The sequence below is a fragment of the Protopterus annectens genome, chromosome 10.part0 (genome assembly GCF_019279795.1).
Source record: "Protopterus annectens isolate FY-2018-M chromosome 10.part0, PAN1.0, whole genome shotgun sequence".
Taxonomy (NCBI): domain Eukaryota; kingdom Metazoa; phylum Chordata; order Ceratodontiformes; family Protopteridae; genus Protopterus; species Protopterus annectens.
This window is the reverse complement of record NC_056744.1, coordinates 1,453,526,192-1,453,548,677: the sequence shown is the minus strand read 5'-3', so window position 1 is coordinate 1,453,548,677 and position 22,486 is coordinate 1,453,526,192. Positions and strand designations below refer to the sequence as shown.

The 22,486-nt window shown below is 42.5% G+C and overlaps 1 protein-coding gene across 2 annotated transcripts in view; it reads right to left on the bottom strand.

Annotated features, from left to right (window-relative positions):
- EPS15 (epidermal growth factor receptor pathway substrate 15) overlaps positions 1-22,486 on the bottom strand; it is a 2,462,763-nt gene that overhangs the window by 699,036 nt on the left and 1,741,241 nt on the right. For both annotated transcript variants that reach the window (XM_044086083.1, XM_044086082.1), the window contains exon 17: positions 7,042-7,137. In XM_044086083.1, coding sequence (XP_043942018.1) covers positions 7,042-7,137 — 96 coding nt within the window. The remainder of the gene's footprint in view (positions 1-7,041; positions 7,138-22,486) is intronic.

Sequence of the window (22,486 nt, the reverse complement as noted above, 5' to 3'; positions counted from 1 at the left end):
TCCAAGACTTAGTACTGCAACACTGACTAGAAAGAACATCAATATAATTTAATGGAATGATAACAACAAAAGTACAGTTTTGTACCTACCATAAATGTAGATGTCCGATAGGTGTGCATCTGCAGTCATCACATATGGGTTGTCCTGCCTCAGGCAGCCCCTTGGTCGGCCGGATTCCAAAGTCTGGGTCCGGCGTCGGCTGATGTCACCCTTTCCCCGACGTCAGAGCGCCTGGGGTATAAAAGCGTCAGCTGACGCCATCTTCCTCAGTGTTTCTTGCCCCAGATGCCAGGTGCCCTCAAAGGAAGGCTAAATTTGGAGAAAAGCAATAAATTCCAAACATGCACAGAAATATATATGTATATATATGTATATATCTATATATAAAACAAATACACCATAATAGATAACCCCAGCTAGCTATGAGAGGGAAAAGTACCCAATAAATACCAAAGAGGGGAAGGAGGGAGGGTAAACCTGACTGCAGATGCATACCTATCGGACATCTACATTTATGGTAGGTACAAAACTGTACTATGTCCTTCAAGGATGCATCTGCAGTCATCACATATGGGTAGAATACCATAGCCAATCTGGGGGTGGAGGATCTATGTAAAGGATGGTGTAGCTAAAATGCCCTGCAGGACTGCCGTAGCAAAGCCTGCTCTGGATCTGGAATATAAAGGTAAATTGTAATGCTTGGAAAATGTATGCACGGAGCTCCATGTAGCAGCTTCTAAAATGTCCTTGGTAGCCACCCCTCTTAAGAAGGCTGTGGAGGTGGCTGTGGCTCTGGTGGAATGAGGTCTAATGTTAGCTGGCACAGTTTTTCCATGAAAGGAATAACAAAAACAAATGCAATTCCCTATCCATTTTGAAATTGTCTGTTTGGAAATTGCTTTTCCTTGTGCACCAGCAGCATATGCTACCAACAGCTGGTCATTTTTTCCTGTAGCTTTTAGTTCTGTCCAAGTAGTAGCGCAACTGTCTGTGTATTCCAGGGTGTGCAGAAGTTTCTCCCCTTTGTTTTGTGGATTTGGAAAGAAGGTAGGCAGGTGAATAGCTTGGTTTAATGAGACCCTGGATACCAACTTTGGCATAAATGAAGGATTGGTTCTCAATGAGACTCTGTCCTGATGAAAAATAAGAAATGGCTGTACTGCCATGAGGGCCTGTAACTCAGATACTCTTCTTGCTGAGGTTATGGCCAGAAGGAAGGCGGTCTTCCAAGACAGGATAGTTCTGCAGATGCTGCTGGTTCAAAGGGAGGCAGAGTTAGTTTTTCCAACACGAAGTTAAGGTCCCAAGTAGGCACTGGAGGTTTCCTTGGAGGATTGATGTTTTTAATTCCTCTTAGAAACTGTCTTAGGAGAGGATGAGAAAAGACAGGTGGATCAGTATTGTACTCTGCTGAAACTGCTGAAGCATGAATTTTAATGGAAGAGTAAGACAGGCCATTGTGGAGCATTTCTGCCAAGTATTCCAGGATATGTGCCATGTTCATCACTGTCGCATCTAGGCCCTTTGTGGTGCTCCAAGCGTGAAATCTTTTCCATTTTGCTGAATATGCCTTTCTTGTGGAAGCTTCCATGATGATATCCTTCACTCTCTTGGATAGCTTATCCTGAGGAGGAGTCAAGGTATTTTCCAGGCTGTTAGTTGCAAGGTTTTCAGGTTGGAATGCAGAGTTTTGTAATTGTGCTGTGTCAGTGTCAGGAGAAGTGGCCATTGAGGAAGAGGCCATGGTTTCGTGCGTGACATGCTCTTTAACAGTGGGTACCAGTGCTGTCTTGGCCAGTCCGGAGCTATCAGAATCACTTTTGGCTGCTCTGTCCTGATCTTCATTAAGACCTTGGTCATTAATGGAAGAGGTGGAAATGCATACACTGTTAGAGTTCTCCAGCTGAAAGATAGGGTGTCCACTTTCCATGCTTGTGGGTGGTATGTCCTTGAGCAGAATTTCTTCAGCTGATGATTGTGGGGGGAGGCAAAAAGATCTATGTCTGGCCTGCCCCATGATTGTGTTATCTGTAGGAAGATGTCTGGGTGCAGCATCCATTCGTGTGCATCCATGATATTTCTGCTTAAGCTGTCCGCCAGTATATTGTCTTTTCCTGGCACAAACTGAGATTGCAGCTCTACATTGAGTTTCAAGGAAAGTTCCCATAGATTCATTGCCAGTCTGCAAACAGGGTAGGAATGGGTGCCTCCTTGCTTGTTTATGTACCACATAACTGTGGTGTTGTCTGTCCTTATTAGCAGGTGGCCTTGATGCAGAAAGAGTTTGAAGGCCTCGATTGCATGTAACACTGCCAGCATTTCCTTTTGGTTTATGTGCATGCGTAGCTCCTTTTGTGACCATAGTCCTTGAATACATCTGCCCTCCATGTGTGCTCCCCAACCGTGGTCTGAAGCGTCCGTTGTAATGGTTTGGCTGGCTATTGGCTTGCTGAAGGGCAGACCCCTGTTTGACTGGCTTGCTTGAACCCACCACAGAAATTCCTTTTGGAGGCATGGAATGAGTGGGATCAAAGTTTCTAAGCTGTGACTGTGCTGAGTCCATAAACTCCTTAGGTACCATTGTAGTTTCCTCATATGCAGCCTTGCTTGTGGAATCAGAAGAATGCAAGATGCCATGTAACCCAGGGCCTGCAGGATTTTCCTTGCAGTCAGCTGAGTTTGTCTTGTCAGATTCTTGAAGTAATCCAGTAGTTGTCTTTGTTTTTCTTCTGTGAGAAAAGCCATTTGGGTGGTTGCGTCTAGATACGCACCCAGAAAAGTTATTCTTTGGGATGGAGCAAGTCTTGATTTGTGAATGTTGACTGCATATCCCAAGGCCTGCAGTAGGTGGATGGCATAATTCAGGTCCTTTACCAAAGTTTGTTGGCTGTCCGCTTGTACAAGGCAGTCGTCCAGATATGGGTATATTTGAATCCCCTGAAGTCTGCAGTGTGCAATTACTGATGCCAGGCATTTCGTGAATACTATGGGCGCAGTAGATAAGCCAAAGGGCAATGCTGAGAATTGATAATGCTCTGAACCTGCAAGAAATCTGAGGTGTCTTCTGCAACTTTGTCTGATAGGGACATGCAGGTATGCCTCCTTGAGGTCTAGAGTCACCAGCCAAGACCCCTTGCCCAGCATGGGAAGGAGTTGCTGTAGAGTCAGCATTTTGAATTTTGGCACAATGAGATAAGTATTCAGTGCGGACAAGTCGAGAATAGGCCTCCATGGATTTTCTTTTCTTGGAACAAGGAATAGTCTGGAATAAAATCCTTGGCCTTGTTCTGAAAGAGGAACCTTTTCTATAGCTTTCATTTGCATTAAGTTGGAGATTTGTTTCAAAGCCTCTGCCCTTTGATTTGGTGGCAGGTCTGGCATGCCTTTTCTTTTTGGCAATGTGTGAAAATGGAACCTGTATCCTTTGTCTATTATTTGCAGTGTCCATTTGTCTCTTGTAATACTGTGCCAATTTTCTGAGAATAAAGAAAGCTTTCCGCCCAAAGGTGCTTCTAATTGAGCCCTGGTTGGCGGAGTCAAAGCAAAGTCATTGAGTCTGTCCTTGTGCAGCAGTTGTAGGTCCTGCACTAACTCTCTGGTTGGGAGGCTGCCATTGACGTCCTCTGTAGGAGCCTCTAGCTTGCCCTCTACCTCTGGCATGCCTGTTCTTGCCTCTCTGAAATCTTTCTGCTGAATCTTGGTGGTTGGACTTGTAGAAAATCTTTGACTGTTTGTATAGATTTTGCCTTTTCCTCAAATTTCTTTAAGACCTCCTGAGCAGTGGAGCCAAATAACTTTTGCTTTTCCAGTGGAGCATCCAGAAGCTTAGCTTTAACATGGTCTGGCAGAGATTGTTCCTTCAGCCAAGCATGCCTACGTATGACTGCACCTGTCATAGCTGACCTACATGAAGCTTCCAATGCATCATAACCACACTGTAAGAAATGGTTGCTAACCTGCTGGGAGTTATGTACCAGATCCTGAAGTGATTTGCGATCTAGGGGTTCAGGTGAAGACAGTTTCTTATGCAATTCATCTAACAAATACTCTTGGTACTGTATCATATGAAATTGACAATTTAATGCCCTCATAGAAAGAGTAGCAGAAGTATACACTTTTTACCCCATCTCTAAAGCCCTGGACTCCCTTTCAGAGGGGAGTGGATTTTTAGTAGTGGCAGCTGCAACCCCTTTAGGGCCCTGGGAAATAGTTTCTGGATCAGCAGAGTGGGCCTTGTAAAGAAAAAGATGCGAGTCCGGGACCCTGTAGTACCTATCGGGTTTGACAGGGGCCGGAGGAAGAGTGTCAGGGGTTATGCTAGACTCGGAGTACACATCATCAATGACATTCAAAACAGGAGGAATAGCCAAAGGTCTATGCTGAGGTAAATGCAGAAAAGTTCTTAATCTTTTCCTGGAATCAGAGAATTCCTGGCCTTGCCATTTGAAATGCTCTCTCATAGTGTGAAGGGTCTCCCCGAAGGATAGTTCATCAGGAGGGGAGGCCGAGGGGATTGATTCCTCTGCATCAGAATCCTTGTAGGCCGAAAAAGCCTCCTCCTGGTAGTCCGAGAGAGCAGAGCCATCAGAGGCCTCCTCTGAGGAGTGGGGATCAGAGGGCTCAACCCTGGGCCTTTTGTCTAGAGGGGGTTGAGAGCCCCTAATTAAGGAAATAAGGTCCTCTGCTAAAGTTAGAATCTGTGAACTTGTAGAGGGTCCCTGAGGAATAACTCTGGAAGGCATAGCTTTTGTATGTTTAGCAGCTTTAGCCCTGGTGAATGCCTTTATGGACATGGATGCAGGAGGCCTAGCTGCACCACGTGCTGGTGTAGTTTTGTCTAGAGGAATGGTGTCGGAAGTTTCCAAGACACCAGTTTCTGAAGGAAATTCAATAACCGACTCAGCAGGGGCCTCCGGGGCCGAGGTTGTCGGTTGAGCGGTTTCGGGGGTCGGAAGTACCAAGGACTCTGTTTCAGCCGAGACCGAGACACTCGCGGTAGGCCCCAAAAAATTCCTCTGCAAACTCCGCCCGACGTCTAAGAGTGCGTCGGTTGAAGGAAGCACAGGCTGAACAGGCCGAGACGTCGTGGTCTGGGCCTAGGCAGGGGAGGCAGTAAGAGTGGAAATCCTTATGAGGTATTTGTTTCCCACAAGTTAAGCAATTATTAACTTTATCTGACATCGGCTGAGGCAAGAAAGAGTCCCCAACGGGGTACTTAGCTTTTGAAGTCTTCGGTAGCTGAATTACAGGAGCTGGCCGACTGGCACTTGCGAACTGCTTCTGCTTCGGGCACCACGTGGCAAGAAAGACTGGGGAAGATGGCGTCGGCTGACGCTTTTATACCCCAGGCGCTCTGACGTCGGGGAAAGGGCGACATCAGCCGACGCCAGACCCAGACTTTGGAATCCGGCCGACCGAGGGGCTGCCTGAGGCAGGACAACCCATATGTGATGACTGCAGATGCATCCTTGAAGGACATCTTCATGCTACAATAAATGTCTACACTAATAAATTGAACTGTACAACATTATTGCACCAACATATGTGTAAGAATAACATGAATGCATTCATTGTATTAAATATGTAAGATGAAAATTGGATGTAAAGACAGAAATATAAATGATGGACTGATAGCATCTGTGAAACAGTAACTACATGTGGGGGAGAAATGTTGACATGGGATTTTTGGAGAACTAATCTGAAGAAATCTATACTTCTTTGTAATAAAGTATGGTATATACTTTTTACTTTCTCCCGATTATGGACATTAGGAAGATAAGGTGGATGATATTTTTACTTGACGGACACATCACTTGTGTATGTTTAAGACAAAAAGGAAGCGCGAGTTATACTGACTCCACTTTATCAAATGCTGAAGAAATGTTCTTGATTAAAACAGAAATGAGGAAGTAAATAAGGATTCTGGGTTCTCTCATTCTCTGTTGCTTCTTTTGACAGGTGGCTGAGGAACCTTGAGGTCAAAGCTGGATATATGGACCAATATAAATTGTAATATTGAAAAGAGGATGTTAAAGATGGATGAATTAAATGTTAACAAGACATATCAGAAGAGATTTATGGGCCACAATGTTTGACGAAAGACAAAGCAGTGGGAGAAATCAGAGTTAAAAGGTAGAAGTGATATGCAGGAGGTAATGGCTGAATTAATACTGAGATAGGGCAATAACAAAGGCATTGTCTTAGGTTAACTATTTGCTGATGGAGGTATTCTTGGAGACGGGTTAGAAGCACACTGTTACAAACAGATGAAAAGAGTATCAAGTAAGGAAAGCATAAATTTTGTCTAGGAGTGGGGATATGCAAGTTAAATGTTATTTAAGATGAAGCAGTTGCTCTTGAAGGTGAAAACAAAATATAGAAAAGATGGGGTTGGCCCAACTTTCACTCAAAATGAGAAATGAGAATCTATGCAAGACTGATATGAGAATTCTCTGAATAAAAACTTCAGTATAATGTTTTCAGAAGTATTCCTGACAGACAGATGAATGAAGTTATGGTAAAACTTAAAGAACACAAGAGAAAAGAATATCGCAGTTCTAATCAAAATTACTGGGAACTGTAAAATAAGTGAGAGATGTTATATAACTGGGTATAAGGTGCAAATAATGTTAGTAAGTTTAGCTAATAAAATGTCAATTAAAAAACAAAATTCCAGAGATGTTGGACCAGTGGAAATGAGCTAAAAAGTAGTACAAAGTTGGACCCTAATTGTTAATTTACAATATAACAAACAAGCCTAAGATTCAATAAAAATAGTGCAGTTACTGTCTAGGATTATCACTTTTGTTTTGCCCTTTTTTTTTTTTTTTTTTAAACCTCGAGTTAAACAAGATTGCGGGATAATGTGCCAAAAAGCTGTGCCTTCTGTCTCCAACAGTTCACGTAAATTTAACTGGAGAAATTTCTGGTTTACCTGTGCATCTTTCTCTCTTTCCAGCAAAAACTCACATGCATAAGTACTCTGTGTTACAAAGATATTAACATGCAGACAAACTAATTAATTTAAGTAACTCAACTCACTTGCACAGTGAAGGATGTGTAGAGGTTTTCTTCATTTACAGGCTCTGTACTGTCAGTTACTACATTTTTCTGTGATCCATCTGGACTTTCTCTTTTCTGGAAAGTAATATCAATACTGGCTTATTTCAGATTAATACAGCCATACTTTACATTTAGCATACAGAACCCATCATATCAGTATTTCCCAAGTAAACAACAAATCATTAATGAAAAACAATAAATACAATTCCACTTTTAACTACCTTACACCACAGATCATCTTGCAGCTCCAACAAAATGACTACAATGCCTGGCAATTAACATTCAAAAACGAGCACGATGATTGGTCAGCCCAACCACCGTGCCCATTGTAAACAAAGCATATACAATCCAGCCACTGAAGTATCACTAGGCGGCTAGACTTTTTTTTTTTTTTTTATTGCTATCTTGTAGACAAGCATTAGTCTGAAGGGCAGACTCAAAGTAAAAAGAATATCATTATTTAATGACTACTTCTCACAAAATTTGTTCTTTTCTGACAAATCACAGAGGAACAAAGTCACTAAATAATGACAGGCATTTTAGTTTCAGACTTTCTTTCCTTCAGACAATGCACACGTATTCACGTTTTTTCAAATAAAAGCTCAAGAGGTACATATGAGACCAGAGAAAATACAAGGCAGTTTATGTACATTCTGCAAACTAAAGCATACCTGATTTTTCCTTGTATTTCTCCCGTCTCTCCCGTACCTCTAAACTCTGGGGAGGTTACAATTTTTTTTTCTCTTCAAAAAAATAGCAGTGGAGATTGCCCTCTCCCCATTGCTTACTTGCTAAAGCAATGAGGTACTGTGTGAGCCTGGAAATGCAACTCCCATATGCATGCACAGTATATCATCAAAGGGCAGAATCCAGAAACAAAGCAGAACACCACGGTGACGTTGTACAAAGGCATTACTTAAGAAAAATAAGTAATTATTTTTTAAATAATAACGTATAACAGCAATAACCGACATTTGGGTGGGATATAATGAAGATTTAAAGTACAGTCATGTACACTTACCATAAATGTAGATGTTTGAGTGTATTCACTGTTGCAGTCCTAACATATGGGTTATCTGGCTCCCGGAAGCCCTCAGTCGGCCCGAATACCAGAGTCCTTGGTATATGACATCAGTTGTAAACTGATGTCAGAATGTCAGGTATAAAGGGAGGCGGCTGATGCCATTTCCTCAGTTTTTCCTGCCTTAACTGTCGTGAGCCCCCAAAAGAAGGCCAAACCAGGAAGGAACACCCTGGAAAAAAGCCATCCAAAAATAACATAAGTAGTCTGTGCCTTAGGAAAAAAAGGGGAATGGAGGGTGGGAAACCAGGACTGCAACAGTGAATACATTAGAACATCTATATTTATGGTAAGTGTACACAACTGTACTATGTTCTTCGTGTTTCACTGTTTCAGTCCTAACATATGGGTCGATTCCCAAAGCCCAGGAAGAAAACAAAAGGGGGGAGGAAGAATCACAGACTAAGGATTGGTAAAAAGGTCTTGCAAAACTGCAGAGGCAAAACCAGCCCTAGACTTGGAAAACAAAGATAGGTTGTAATGCTTTCTGAAAGTATGGACAGAAGACCAAGTGGCTGCTTCTAGAATATCCTTAGTAGGTACACCTCTCAAAAAAGCTGCAGAAGTAGAGGCTGCTCTAGCAGAATGGGTCCTAATACCCTGGAGGGGAACTTTTCCATGCTGCAGGTAACAAAAGTGAATACAATGAGCAATCCATTTGGAGATGGTTTGCTTGGAAATAGCTTTATCCTGAGCACCAGGAGCAAAACTAACCAACAACTGCTAAGACTTCCGAAAGGGTTTAGTCCTACTTAAGTAAAATTTCAACTGTCTGTGCACCATCAAGAGAGTGCAGAATCCTTTCCCCCACACTAAAGGATAACGCTGCCCAAGATGCAGAAACCTTTACAAATGCACTCTGAGCACCTACAAGGTTGCATGGATCATGCCATCGCTAGCAAAACCAAGACTCACGCCTCTAAGAGAAGGAAACCAGTCTGGTGGACCCCTGTCATAAACAGGCTATACAATAGGAGGAGGAAACTAGTTCAGAAAAATAGCAAATCCCAAGAAGGAAAGACATCCCTGATCAGTATCAGTAAGAAACTAAGGTCCCTCATACAATCATCCAAGGATTCAAAAGATAACCACAAAGCCTTCTTTAGCTATGTTAAGAATCTAAGTGGCAACTCGCAGATATGCACTGAACTAGTGCAAAATAGCACAAAATATACTGAACCTACTGATATTGCCAACATCCTGGCAGATAGATTCAGTGCAAACTTCACCTCCCTCTCACCCCCAAAAGGGCCCACAACAATACCAGAAAAGTGTAGTGTCCTGGAAAGCACAGACACACAGGTGAAAACAGCCCTTTCAAAAGCCAAAAACACAGCATCAATGGGGCCAGATGGTGTCCCAAGCTGTGTCTTGCATGAACTACACGCTGTTCAACCTCAGCCTCTCCACAGGCTACGTACCCATAGAATGGCGCACAGCAACGGTTATTCCACTCCACAAAGGAGGGGCCACAACTGACCCTGGTAACTATCACCCCATAAGCTTAACTAGCCTGGTCTGCAAGGCTATGGAGTGCATCAGCATGGAACTCATTAACAAAGACACTGGGAACCTCCAAACACTTGACCCAACACAGTTTGGCTTTGTTAAGGGCAGATCATGCCTACTAAACCTGGTTGACTTCTTCGAGAGAGTCACTAAGGCCATAGACGAGGGAAAGGTTGTTCACACAGCCTACCTTGACCTTGCCAAGGCTGTTGACACCATTCCCCACTTGGGTATTACAGAAAAACTCCCCAGCCTGAACATAAACCCCAACGTCACAAGATGGGTTGCCAACTGGCTTATAGACAGAACTCTCACGGTAAGAATAGCGGGCTCCAGGTCTGACTCTAAACCAGTCATAAGTGGTGTCCCACAAGGCTTGCTCCTGGGACCCCTACTGTTCAGCATATACTTCTCAGAAGTACAGGCAAACACAGGAGGACTATGGCTAACCAAGTTCACCGATGACTGCAAACTGGGAGCCATAACTGACTCTCTGGCTGACATGGACAGCCTCCAAAAGGGCCTTACTGAGATGAACACCTGGTGTTAGTCATGGCCTCAAGCTAAATGCCAAAAAATGCATAGTCATCCCATTTGGGAAAAACAAAACACCCACAAATTACCATATAAGTGGCAGCCCCCTTAATACAGAAGAGCTAATAAGAGATCTGGGGACCCAGGTAGATAGTAATCTCTCCTTTGACAATCATATTGCCAAAGTAGTTCGGAAATCCTTCTATGTGGCCCATTTAATTACTAAAGAGTTCAAATCTAGAAATAAAGAGGTTATAGTGCCCCTCTACTCGTCACTCATCAGACCCATCATAGAGTACAATGCCCCATTTGGGATGTACCTCACAAGACACTTCCAACAGCTGGAAAGACCACAAAAGTACCTTACCAAGAGGATTACAGGTCTCAAACATATGTCCTATGCAGCCCAACTGAAAAAACTCCGTCTGTACTCAGTGACATATCGCTTACTCAAGAGGTGATCTCTGCCTGACTTACAAAGCCATGTCCAACTCAGAATTGATGGACATGCTCCACCTAAAGAAATCCAAGTCACTGCGAGCCACATGCTCTAGAGAGCTAAACCTCACCACAACAACAAATAGAACATGCTGGAGGGGATAGATTCCTGTCACAGAGACTCCCCATGCTTTGGAACAAAATTCCAAACTACATTGGGCAGAGCCCCTCACTAACACTCTTCAAGAGAAACCTTGACGAGTGGATAGGTAACAGAAAATACACCCCAGGGATCACTTCATTGCCTCTGCTTGACAGAGGATCAGTTAATTAATCAATGAGGCTGTGAAAGCCGACACACTCTGGCTAGGCTTATAAATGCCCTCGGGCAGACAGCCTAGTACCTACCTTTGAACCTATTTAGTCTGTGGGGTTAATGAAGAATGTAGACAGATGAATAGACTGGTTAAGTGTCAGAGTGGAAACCACCTTAGGCATAAAGGAGGGATTAGTTCTCAGAGAAACCCGGTCTGTATGAAAAATAATGAATGGTTCTTACTGTCATTAAGGCTTGCAGCTCCGAAACCCTTCTGGTGGAAGTAATAGCCAAAAGAAAGGTAGTCTTCCATGAAAGGAACTTTAAGTCTGCAGAGGCAGCAGGTTCAAAGGGAGGAAGAGTAAGTTTCTCCAGGACAAAATGTAGATCTCAAGCAGAAGTAGGAGCTCTTTTGGGAGGTCTAAGATTGCTAGCTCCCCTCAGGAACTGTTTCATCAAGGGGTGAGAAAAAAATGGTTGCTCAAAAGAACAATGAGCAGAAATTGCAGAAGCATGAATCTTAATTGAAGAAAAGGAAAGTCCACCATTAAGCAAACCTGCTAGACAATCAAGAATGAGGGAAAGAGAAGGTTGGGAAGACTCTTCTCCTTTAGCCTGCCTCCAAGAGCAAAATCTCTTCCATTTATCTGCATAGGATTTCCTGGTGCTAGGCCTCCTAGCCTCATGAAGAACTTCAACCACCTGCTGGGAAAGATTTAAAGTATTAGCCAGGCAGTTAAATGAACCAACAGATCTGATACCAGGGGAAGATGCCAAGGATGAGCTTGGGAAAGGCTGCGAAGAAGGGGATACCAATGCTGCCTGGGCCAATCTGGTGCTATTAGAATAGCTTTTGTTTTTAAGTCCCTTATCTTTAGCAGCACTCTGGGAAGAAGAGGCAGAGGGGGGGAAGGCATAAATTGAGAGGTGTGTCCATGGGAAGGACAAAGCGTCCACTCTTCATGCTTTGTCGTGAAACTCCCTGGTGCAGAAGGTTGAAAGGAGATAATTGGTGTGAGAAGAGAAAAGATCCACCTGAGGAGTGCCCCAAAGCTGAGTGATGCGATGGAAAATGATCTTGTTCAGTTGCCACTTGTGAAGATCCAGAACATGCCTGCTCAATTGATCCAAAAAGGAGTTAAGCCTCCCTGGAAGATACTGGGCTATGAGATGTATGCCCATGGAAGCTGCTAAGGACCATAGTCTCATGCTGTGTCTGCACAAAGGGTAAGAGTGAGTCCCCCCTGCTTGTTGATGTACCACATGACTGTGGTGTTGTCTGTCCTGATCAGAAGAGTCCCAGGGTAGAGTAGGTCCTTGAAAGCCAGCAAAGCCTGCTGCACTGCCATCAATACTTTTAAGTTTATGTGCAGATGAATCTGTAGGGTGCTCCAAATCCCTTGTATGCCCCTGCTTTCCAGATGTGCCCCCCCATGCATAATCTAAGGCGTCTGTGGTGAGAGCCTGGCTGGCAGGTGGTGGGCAGAAAAGCAGACACTTGTTCTGAGAACAGGCTGTTGCCCACCTGAGAAACTCCATTTGTAGACAGGGAATAAGGGGAAGAATCAAGTCTAAGTCCTGTGTGCGTTGACACCAAAGGTTCTTGGGGTACCACTGAAGTTTTCTCATATGCAGCCTTGCATATGGGATCATCAAGATACATGAAGCCATGGAAACCAGTGCTTGCAGGAATTGCCTTGCAGAGAGCTGGGTCACACTTGCCAAGTTCTTGAAATAAGCCGACCGATCTTCATGTTTGTCTTGAGGGAGGAATACCATTTGGGTGGCTGTATTCAGACTCGCTCCCAGGAAAACAATCTCCTTTGTAGGAACCAACTTTAACTTCTCATTGAGAGAATAACCCAAAGAAGTGAGAATGTTCTTCACAAAGTCCAAATCCTTTTTTAACTGTTCTGGGGAGTTTGCTTGAATGAGACAGTCATCCAGGTAAGGACAAATTTGAATGTTCCTCTGTCTACAAAAAGCAATGGCTGGCACCAGGCACTTTGTGAAAACTCTGGGAGCAGTAGCTAAGCCAAAGGGCAGTGCAGACAATTGTAAGTGTTGCTCCCCAGCCCTGAAACGAAGAAACTGCCTGCAACTTTCCCTTATTGGGATGTGCAGATAAGCCTCCTTGAGATCCAAAGTTACAAGCCATGAATCCTTGTGTCCAACATTGGCAGTAATTGTTGAAGAGTGAGCATCCTGAATTTGGGAATCATCAGAAAAGTGTTTAGAGTAGACAGATCCAGAATAGGGTGCCAGGTGCCCCCTTTTTTGGGTACCAGAAAAAGTCTTGAATAAAAACCTAGGCCTACCTGATTTGCAGTAACTGGCTCTATAGCCCCCATAGTCAGTAGAGAAGAAATTTGATTCTCTACCTCTACCCTGAGAGTTCTGGGAATGTCTGGGTAACTTTGTAGAACAGGGAAGGTGTGAAAATAAAACTTGTAACCTTGGTTTACTATGTTGAGTACCCATTTGTCATCTGTGATGGTTGACCACACCTCTGCGAAGCTGGCTAACCTTCCCCCCATAGGAAATCCTGGGTCCGCAGAGGTAGGCACAAGAAGGCCGGAGTCATTGAGAATGCTTGCTTTGGGAAGCTGGCTTAGAACTCCTCGATTTAGCAGAAGAAGGATGCCAATGTTTAGTCCTTTCAGGGGCAGAAGCCTGCCCTCTGGAAGATCTGAAACCCCTAGGCCTAGAGCGACCCTGCTTGCCAGGATCAGGGAAAGACCAGTTCTTGGAAGAATCATGCCTACTAAACCGAGGAGGCTGAACCTGAAGGAAATTTTTTACAGCTTGCATATATTTCACCTTATCCACCAACTTTTTCAGCACCTTCTCAGCCTTGTTACCAAAAAGGTTGTCTTTGTGCAAAGGAACATTCAGCAATTTAAATTTTACAGGTTCAGAAAGAGGCTGCTCCCTAAGCCAAGCATGCCTTCTAATAAAAGAACCAGTGGCTGCTGCTCTGCAGGAAGCCTCCAAGGTGTCAAAACCACAATGAAAAGAATGCTTATTAACCAGAGTGGCAGAATTTAGTAAGTCTTTGTTCTCTGACATGGAAGGAATATCCCCAAACTTAACCTTAATAGCCTCCAAAGTATGCTGCTGATACTTAAGCATGTGAAAAAGACAATTCACAGATCTAATGGGAAGAGTTGCAGAGGTATAGACCTTTTTACCCCACCTGTCCAAGGCCCTAGACTCCTTATCAGAAGGTACAGGGTTTTTAGCAATAGTAGCCTTGACACCCTTGGGACCTTGAGAAATAATCTCAGGATTAGTAGTAGGGTTTCAAAAAAGAAACTGATGAGAATCAGGAATCCTATAATACCCATCAGGTTTTCTGGGAGCAGGAGGAACAGAATTAGGAGTTAAAGAATTTTCCATGAAGACATCATCCTCAACTTCCAAAACAGGAGGTATTGCCAGAGGTTTATGCTGTGGCAAATTTAAAAATTCCCAGATCTTCTTCTTAGAATGAGGGAAATCCTGACTTTCCCATTTAAAGTGCTCCCTAAGAGTATTCAAAGTATCTTCAAAGGAAAAATCTTCTGGAGGGGAGGCAGAGGGATTGAATCCTCAGTATCAAAATCCTCAAAGCCAGAAAAAAGTTGAGAATTTCCTTCAACAGCAGAAATACTGGAAACCTCAGAATCTGATTCAGACAAAACATCAGGAGACAATTCCCTAGCCCTTTTGGAAGGGGGGGATGAGAGCCCTTAATAAGGGTAAGAAAATCACCAGCCATCTTTACCAACTGGGACTGAGGCACAGGAGAGGAGACGGACGCCCGCTTGTGGGTAGATTTGCGGCTGAAAGGTTTGCTAGTAATCCGGAGGGACTCGGGAGGCCTAGCAACTGCAGAAGTCTGAGCTAAGGTAGTCAGTCTGGCTCTGGTCTCATGTTGAAGAGAAGGGGCATCAGAAGCCGGTGCCTGCATAGCGACTCCGGACCCATCTGAAGCAGCGACAGGTGGAGGGTCTGAAGAGAAGATAGCAGCCTACGGCATGGAGGACTCCATAAAGGTCTCGGCAGAGGCCTGCGGCTGAAAATATGTGGACTGTAGGGGCTGCGAAAGCGCCTCACTAGCTACCTCTAGGCTGATGACCAATTTCACCGGTGTGTCGCCAGCAGCTTTAACCATAGGCCTGTTGCGGTCCTTGTCCTTGTGTTTCCTAGGTATATCTGAAGTCAGGAGACCAGAAGACGCCACACCAATGAACTCAGGCCAGACTCCGAAATCTTAGCTCTACGGTGTATGGTACGCGGGTTGAAGGAAGCACAGAGATCACAGTTAGGGATGTCGTACTCAAGGCCCAAACAAGTTATACAACAGGAATGAAAATCACGATGAGGAATCTGTTTTCCACAGGCAAGACAGTTATTAACTTTATCTGACATTCATTAAAGCAAGAAAAGAGGATCCCCAACAGGGTACTTATCTGAAGGCATCTTCAACTTGGTAGTCGGAGAGCAGACAAAAGGTAAACGTCCGACCAGCACTAGTGTGAATTGCATCTGCTTCAGGCAAGAAAGACTGGGGAAATGGTGTCTGCCACCTCCATTTATATGTGATGTTCTGACATCAGTTTACAACCGACGGCAGCCCACGTCATATACCAAGGACTCTGGTATTCGGGCCGACTGAGGGCTACCGGGAGCCGCATAACCCATATGTTAGGACTGCAACAGTGAAACACGAAGAACATCCACTGTTGCCTTTGCTTAATCATGAGGGCAAAGCCTTCGTGATTAAACCACACCAACCATGGATAAATCTTCAATATACCACACCCAGTCCTTGGTTATTGCTATAATAAAACCTGATTCAGGACAGAGAGTGTCTAGGTGGTGAAAGGTTTGACCCTTCATCCATCCCAGCAAAAGAACAGTCTCAGAAGTACAGCCATACAATATTTCAAGCAGAAAAGTCCTTATTCTTAATGACTTTATTATGAATTATAATGCAAACTAAGGAAGCTAGAGTCAGTAAGTACACAGTCTAGGAAGCTAAAAGAGCTGTATTTTTGTTTGGGGTTAAAGGGGTCCTACAGCTACTTATCTCTAGATTCTCTGTTATACCAGTTTTATTACATCACACCATGCTATTTGCAACAGAAAATATTATTATTCAAGATGGCCCACTGCAATGCGAGAAGACCTGTGAACATTATTAACATGTTGTCTTACTTGGCTCTTCATAAAATCTTCTAACCCAGATTAATGGCACTGCACAGGACTCCAGAGTATTAGAGTCCCAAAGATCCACATCTTCGTGGTGGGGGTAGGGTAGGGGTGGGAGGGTAGACCTTTAAGAAAACAACAGTTGATGTACCAGACCACAGAAAAGTTGTCTGTGTGTATGGAAATTACACCCAGGGAATGTAGACCTAACAAGCCTAAGAGAACCATCTTCATTCTCCTGGATACTGATGTGAAGATTGGCCTCTTGACGGTTTCACATGCCTTAGACTGCTCTCGCTCTAAAATGCTACACCACACCTCCAACAGAAAGCATCTGTGGTCACCATGACCTTTGGAAGAAGTATGCAAGGTCTTCTGCAGAAATAATGGGAGATTCCACCACAAATGAAGTTTGCAAATAGAAGACAGTGTAACTGGACTGTTCATAGAATCTACTGATCGAAAACACTGTAAGCTTAGGTGCACCGCAATACCCTTATGTAGAGCTTCACACAAGTCACTAATTGAATGGAAGCTGCCTTCAGACAAGGACCTTAAGATGACAGAAGGTGGTGTTTATTCATAGTTTCATAACTCTTTCTTCTCATAGTTTCATAATGCTCTATTTTGTGTTCATGTGGCACCTATGAACGTAGCTTTGAGATGGCTATAGCTGAGACTTCTCCGTGCTCACAGACATATACAAGGACAGGCACAAGAGAAGCAGATAATCTCTGGCTGATGTGAGGGACTCCATTGTTGTGGCAGCCAGAAGCCAATCATCCAGGAAAAGGAATATCTGAATCCCTTTCAACCTCAGGTGACTTGAAATGACTAACATGCAATTAGTGAACACCCAGCAGGAGGGCTGTTAGGAGACCAAAGGGCAGAGCTTGGAAATGGTAGTGACTTGGTCCTAGCCAGAAGTGGAAGTACCTTTTGGATTTCTTATCATTTTTTTGTGTGGATAGAAGTATCCTGAAAGCCAAAAGAGCATGGCTACTCACCTTTCTGTATATCGTGCACTGAGATCATCCATAACTGCATCTTTTTGCATACTTACTTAGGCTACTTAAGTCTACACTGGGCATGAGGTCCTTTGGCTTCATGTGAACTAAAAATAATATGGAACAGACTCCACACCCTCTCTGGTATAGTGTGACCTCTTTTTTGTGATGTTGCTCTCTCTCCTTTGCAGCTGTCCCTTTCTGGTGAGGTGGTAAGTCTTGGAGGGGCAAGGATGATATTTCTGGTGTTCTCACGGGTCTATTTCACTTGACCTAAAACTCATTTGACAGACACCCAACTGATCTAAATTTCATTTGACTGACAACTAACTGACTCATTCCCATTTCACCAACATTTTAGACATAGACTTGTTGTAGGTTTTCCTTCACCTGTGATTTGCTTGTGATAAAAATAATTACTGTAACTTTCAGCGCTGACTGTTAGAATTCTGATAGTCATGTAGAAAGTAGTGTTGTAGTGTTTCTCAATGTGGGTTTCTGTCTTTACATTTTTATGGGAAGTATCGAAAGTAATTTGGCAAATGTTTTGTGCATTCCCAGCAGTAGTGGCAGCCTGTAGAGTACTGTAAGGCAAGTTAAAGGTATATGCCCGTTTCCCCCACTGTACTGCGATCCTGGAGTTAGTTTATATAATTGGGGGTGTGTGGTGGGCACAGACACCAACACTCGGGGTTGTGGGGGGGGGGCATAGCCCCTCACCTAGTTTGGTTGTACATTGTCCAGTTTCTGTTAAGAGGGCAAGTAAGTAGTTTTTAGGTTCTGGACAGGGTTAGTTATTGGTGTTCTAAGTGTGCTTGTCTATGGTTTAAGATTTAGTATGTTGAAATTCAGCACTGTAAGCTGTCGGTGAAATGGGAGTCAGTCAAATGAAATTTAGGTCAAATAGGTGTCAGCTAAATGAGTTTTATGTCAAGTGAATTAGATCCATTCTCACGTATGAATTAAACTAGTCTCTGGACATTAATATCCTCACTCAGATATCCCATGTAATGACCACCCATTAGTCTATCTAAAGAGACCGTCACTCACCAACCCCCATCTGAAAGGAGTTGTCAGGCAATACTTCAGTGATGCAAAGGCTGCTCCTTGAAGGAAGGACCTCTGAAACCCTGGTTTTGCAGTCCCCCTTGGGGCAGTGTCCATCAAGATGCCTTCTTTCCATGGTCGCACCTAGCTGAAGAGGAGTCAAAAGGAAAGAACTTGATTTTTTTTTAACCAGACAGCTTTACAGCACTTCTGATCCCTACAAAAGAGTACCTGAAGCATCTCAAAACACACTTTTAAGGCAGACAGCATTTTCCTCTCTTGCTTGCTCTTCAGCAGTTTTTCTTTGACTTTAGATTCAAAAAAGGAGGACCCATTGTAAGGGGAATTAGCAAACGTTCTAGGGTTAATCAATCTACCCTAGAAACAGAGTCTACTGGCTGTCCTTCTGGGGAGGAAGTCTGAAATTATAATTGCCTCAGAATGGGAAGGTCTCAGTACCGGGGAAGTAGGCAATACCAAAGCTATCAGAGCTAGAGGCCTAGTAAGATCCAAATTGGAAATTTTAGTAAGAGGAGAATACTTTTTCACTTTTCCTTGATGTTTGTTCTAAGATGTAGTGGGTAAAACTGTTCAAAATCAGTTTAATGTGTTGCTGTATGGAGAGAAGACAAAAGCCTGAACAAATGTCAAAGTAGGCCAAAATGTGTCCTAGTGCTAGATGCACCACATACAATTTGTGGGTATCCTTGGGCAGAATTTTGTATCCACATCAGGCACTATTTTTTAAGCCACTGCCCCAGCAGCCACTGTGCAGTTAACACCAACAATGACATTACCAATAGTGTAGATTGTGTAACTGTGACAATAATGACAACAATAGAAAAGATAACAAAAGTTTGAGTGCACAGATCTCCAAAGTCAGGAATTTACACATTTCTTGCATAAAACACAAGAGGAGAAAAATGATGGGGGGGGGGGTGTTAAATTTACCTGAAACAGACTGGAACAATACTGATTTTACAACATTATTGGGCAGCTGTGGTGGTGCAGCGGTTACTGTTGCCACCTCACAGCAAGAGGTTCTCCGGTTCGATCCTTGACTGGGGTGCCTTCTGTGCGGAGTCTGCATGTCCTCCCTGTGGTCGCGCGGGTTTTCTCCGGGTGCTCTGGTTTCCTCCTACATCCCAAAGACATGCTGTAGGTGGACTGGACACTCTAAACTGACCCTAGGTGTGAGTGCTTGTGCGTGTGTGTGTGTGTGTGTGCCTTCTGTGGAAGGTTGGGCGCTGAGCTGGCAACTCGACACTGTAAAACTCCACTGTCAATCATGAGCGGACAGGTGATCTGCTGTGGCGACCCCTAACCGGGAAAAGCCGAAAGAAGAAGTAGTAAAGGAAATTACTGACATATGTTCAGGAGCATCAACTGTTGCAAATTGTAAACAAACCTATCAGGGAATGGAACACATTGGACAACGTTTGTGTTCCTAATGGGATGACTGTTACTTCCTGTCAAGCGTTACAACTTTTCATGTTCAGTGAGTATGGGGCTATAATGGCTAAACTATTCCTAGACAAGTCTGCCAAAATGGTATCTAGACCAATGCAAAATAGTCATGATGTTCTTTCAGTGGAAAGACTAAAGCAGGAATGTAGCAAGTTTTTAAAGTAAAATTGTCTGAATGCAAAAAAAAAAAATGTTATAGCCACACATGGTCAGAAGGATATATTTCCATAAGAAAAAATACTTAAAACCAGAGATAAAAAAACAGAAGAAATTGAAATAAGGTGGAGCTATAACTTTGAAAACTGAAATAAACAAAATAAACAAATGAAACAGTGCAAGACAAGATCAGGAAAATTTTGATAACCATTTACAAAAGAATTGACAACTCAATTCAAATCAAATTGATTGATAGGCAACCATTTTGCACATATACAAGACATACAAATCAAACTTTGTAGATTCAAAAATGTATTCTCAAACATAACAGGTTAGAGATATATTTACAAAATTTTATGCAACAGTTTGGTTCTACAAAGGGAGTGATAAAGTATGCTAGTAACAACCAGGTAACTTCAGATACAGAAATTAAATTAAATTATACTGAAAAGATCCAATCAAATTGGACACAAACAACCCATAGAAAGGAAGGGGAATTAGTAAGAAGGACAGGAGAACACTTCAGCATAAACTTCAAGTACCATTACATCTTTTACTGATTAGGTCGTTTAAGTTTGGGAGATTCCTGAAATTGAAACAAAGGGATGTTAAACCCATCATTATGAGAAAGATGAATTGGACAAACAGAGTCACACAGAATAAGGTTACTTTTTGTCCTGGAAAACAGCGGAGAATGCTATTTTGATAAATTATTATCAGAATTTGAAAGGTTAGGACTTGAAACCGTACATAGCATGCATATGTTTAAAACAAATCTATAACTATCTGTAAAATTATGTTCTATAATAGCAGCTATAAATAAAAAATTCTGCTTTGATACAACTTACGTAAACTTAACTTCAGCCTTTGATGGGGTCATACACAAAACACTGATAAATAAATAACAACTAGGTATTATAGTAATCTTAAGAAGGATACTTGCATGACTTTAAAATAGACATGGCAAGTTATCATATAGTAATTGGACAGGCAGAATTCTAGGTTAAAGTCAGGTGATTCCACAGGGCTCTGTCCTAGACTCATACTTGTTTAGGTTGTATCTTTCAACGTTTTTTTTTTATATAAGGTGTTCTGTAGTCTGTATGCAAATAAAATTAGTAAACTGATAACACCTGTTACAGTCAGGGCATGTCTGCAAACCACTTGACTAGACTGACAATTTGGTCCTATGAGAATAATATGCTGATAAAAGAATTAAAAACTAAGCATATAAGATTTGAGATTCAGACTGAAGGATGAATATTTAATAAAGCACACAAGTTACTGAAAGTGTAGATTCATTTAAGGATCTGGGTATATGGATAGATATGATCATAAAACCTCGAAGATGGATCTATCAGCCAACTGGTTAAGAACGGTTATAAAATTATATGCTATACAAAATATTTATAAAGTCTAGCAATTCAGAAATGATGAAATCACTGTTAGCAAATTATGTAACAGCCATTTTAGAAACTGGAATAACAGCAATATGGAAATTTTATAAGAAAACTAGCATAAGTAAATTGGAAAGAGTGCAGCAGAAATGTATCACTGATATCCATGGATTTGAAAGATTAAATTATGAATGATTAAAATAACTGAATTTGTACAGTGTCTCACATAGATATTAAGTGGAGATGTTATTCAAAGTATATAGGGAATTTTAAAAACAATTAACTTTGGGAGTGTTTGGGGCAATCTAATAGTTAGTGCAGAATCATCAGAAACCTGTGAAGGAAATTACATATGAATGAGATATTCTCTAAATGGTTCCGAGAGTAGCTGATGCATGAAATAGACTACCAAAATTACATGAAAGCAAGCACTAGAGTAGAAATGTTTAAGAAAAAAATTGACACACATTATGGGAATGATTGTTTGGTATAATGGCAGGCTAGAAAGGTATTACTACTGCCCATGCCTGAAATATCTGTTTGTATGTTGTTGTGATTTTCGGCTTTTCCCAGTCAGGGGTCGCCACAGCGGAACTCCGGTCTGCTAATGATTGGCAGTTGATTTTTACGTACTGAGTTGCCAGCCCTGACGCACAACCTTCAAAGAAGGTACGCCCATTCACACGTCTCCACACAAAAGACGTTCTGAACGTTGAACCAGACAGCATCTTACTGTGAGGTGACAACGCTACCGCAGCACCACCACCTGTATGTATTTATGTAAAAAGTGCAAAAAAAATATAGTCCTATACCACATACACGATAAAAGTGCAACAACACCTATTACAATGAACACAGAACTGAAAACATTTCAGCTAAGCTCAAAAGTGCATAATTGCAAGAGTCTGAAGAAGCAGATAAAGGAGTTTATTTTAAGCTATGTAGAGAAAGAACAGAAAAATAAATAGAAAATATGACAGAAACTTAGTGATACTAAGCCTCTTAAAGTTTTTAAACTTGTATGAAGGAGCACTTTGGAGATGGCTCCCAACAGCAGACAAGATATGAGAACTCAAGGGTACAAGAGCATTATAGGAGTAGCGATGGTGTTCAGGTGCTTGAAGTACAGTCTGGTTGCTTGGATGGATATGCCTCAGAGCAGTATTTCTGATCAGTCAAAGAGGATGGAAGGAATAATTTAAGATCAATGAGAAAAACTAAAGTGTAGACAAACACAGTCCATGCAGAAAAAAATAATAGACATGATGACCACAAC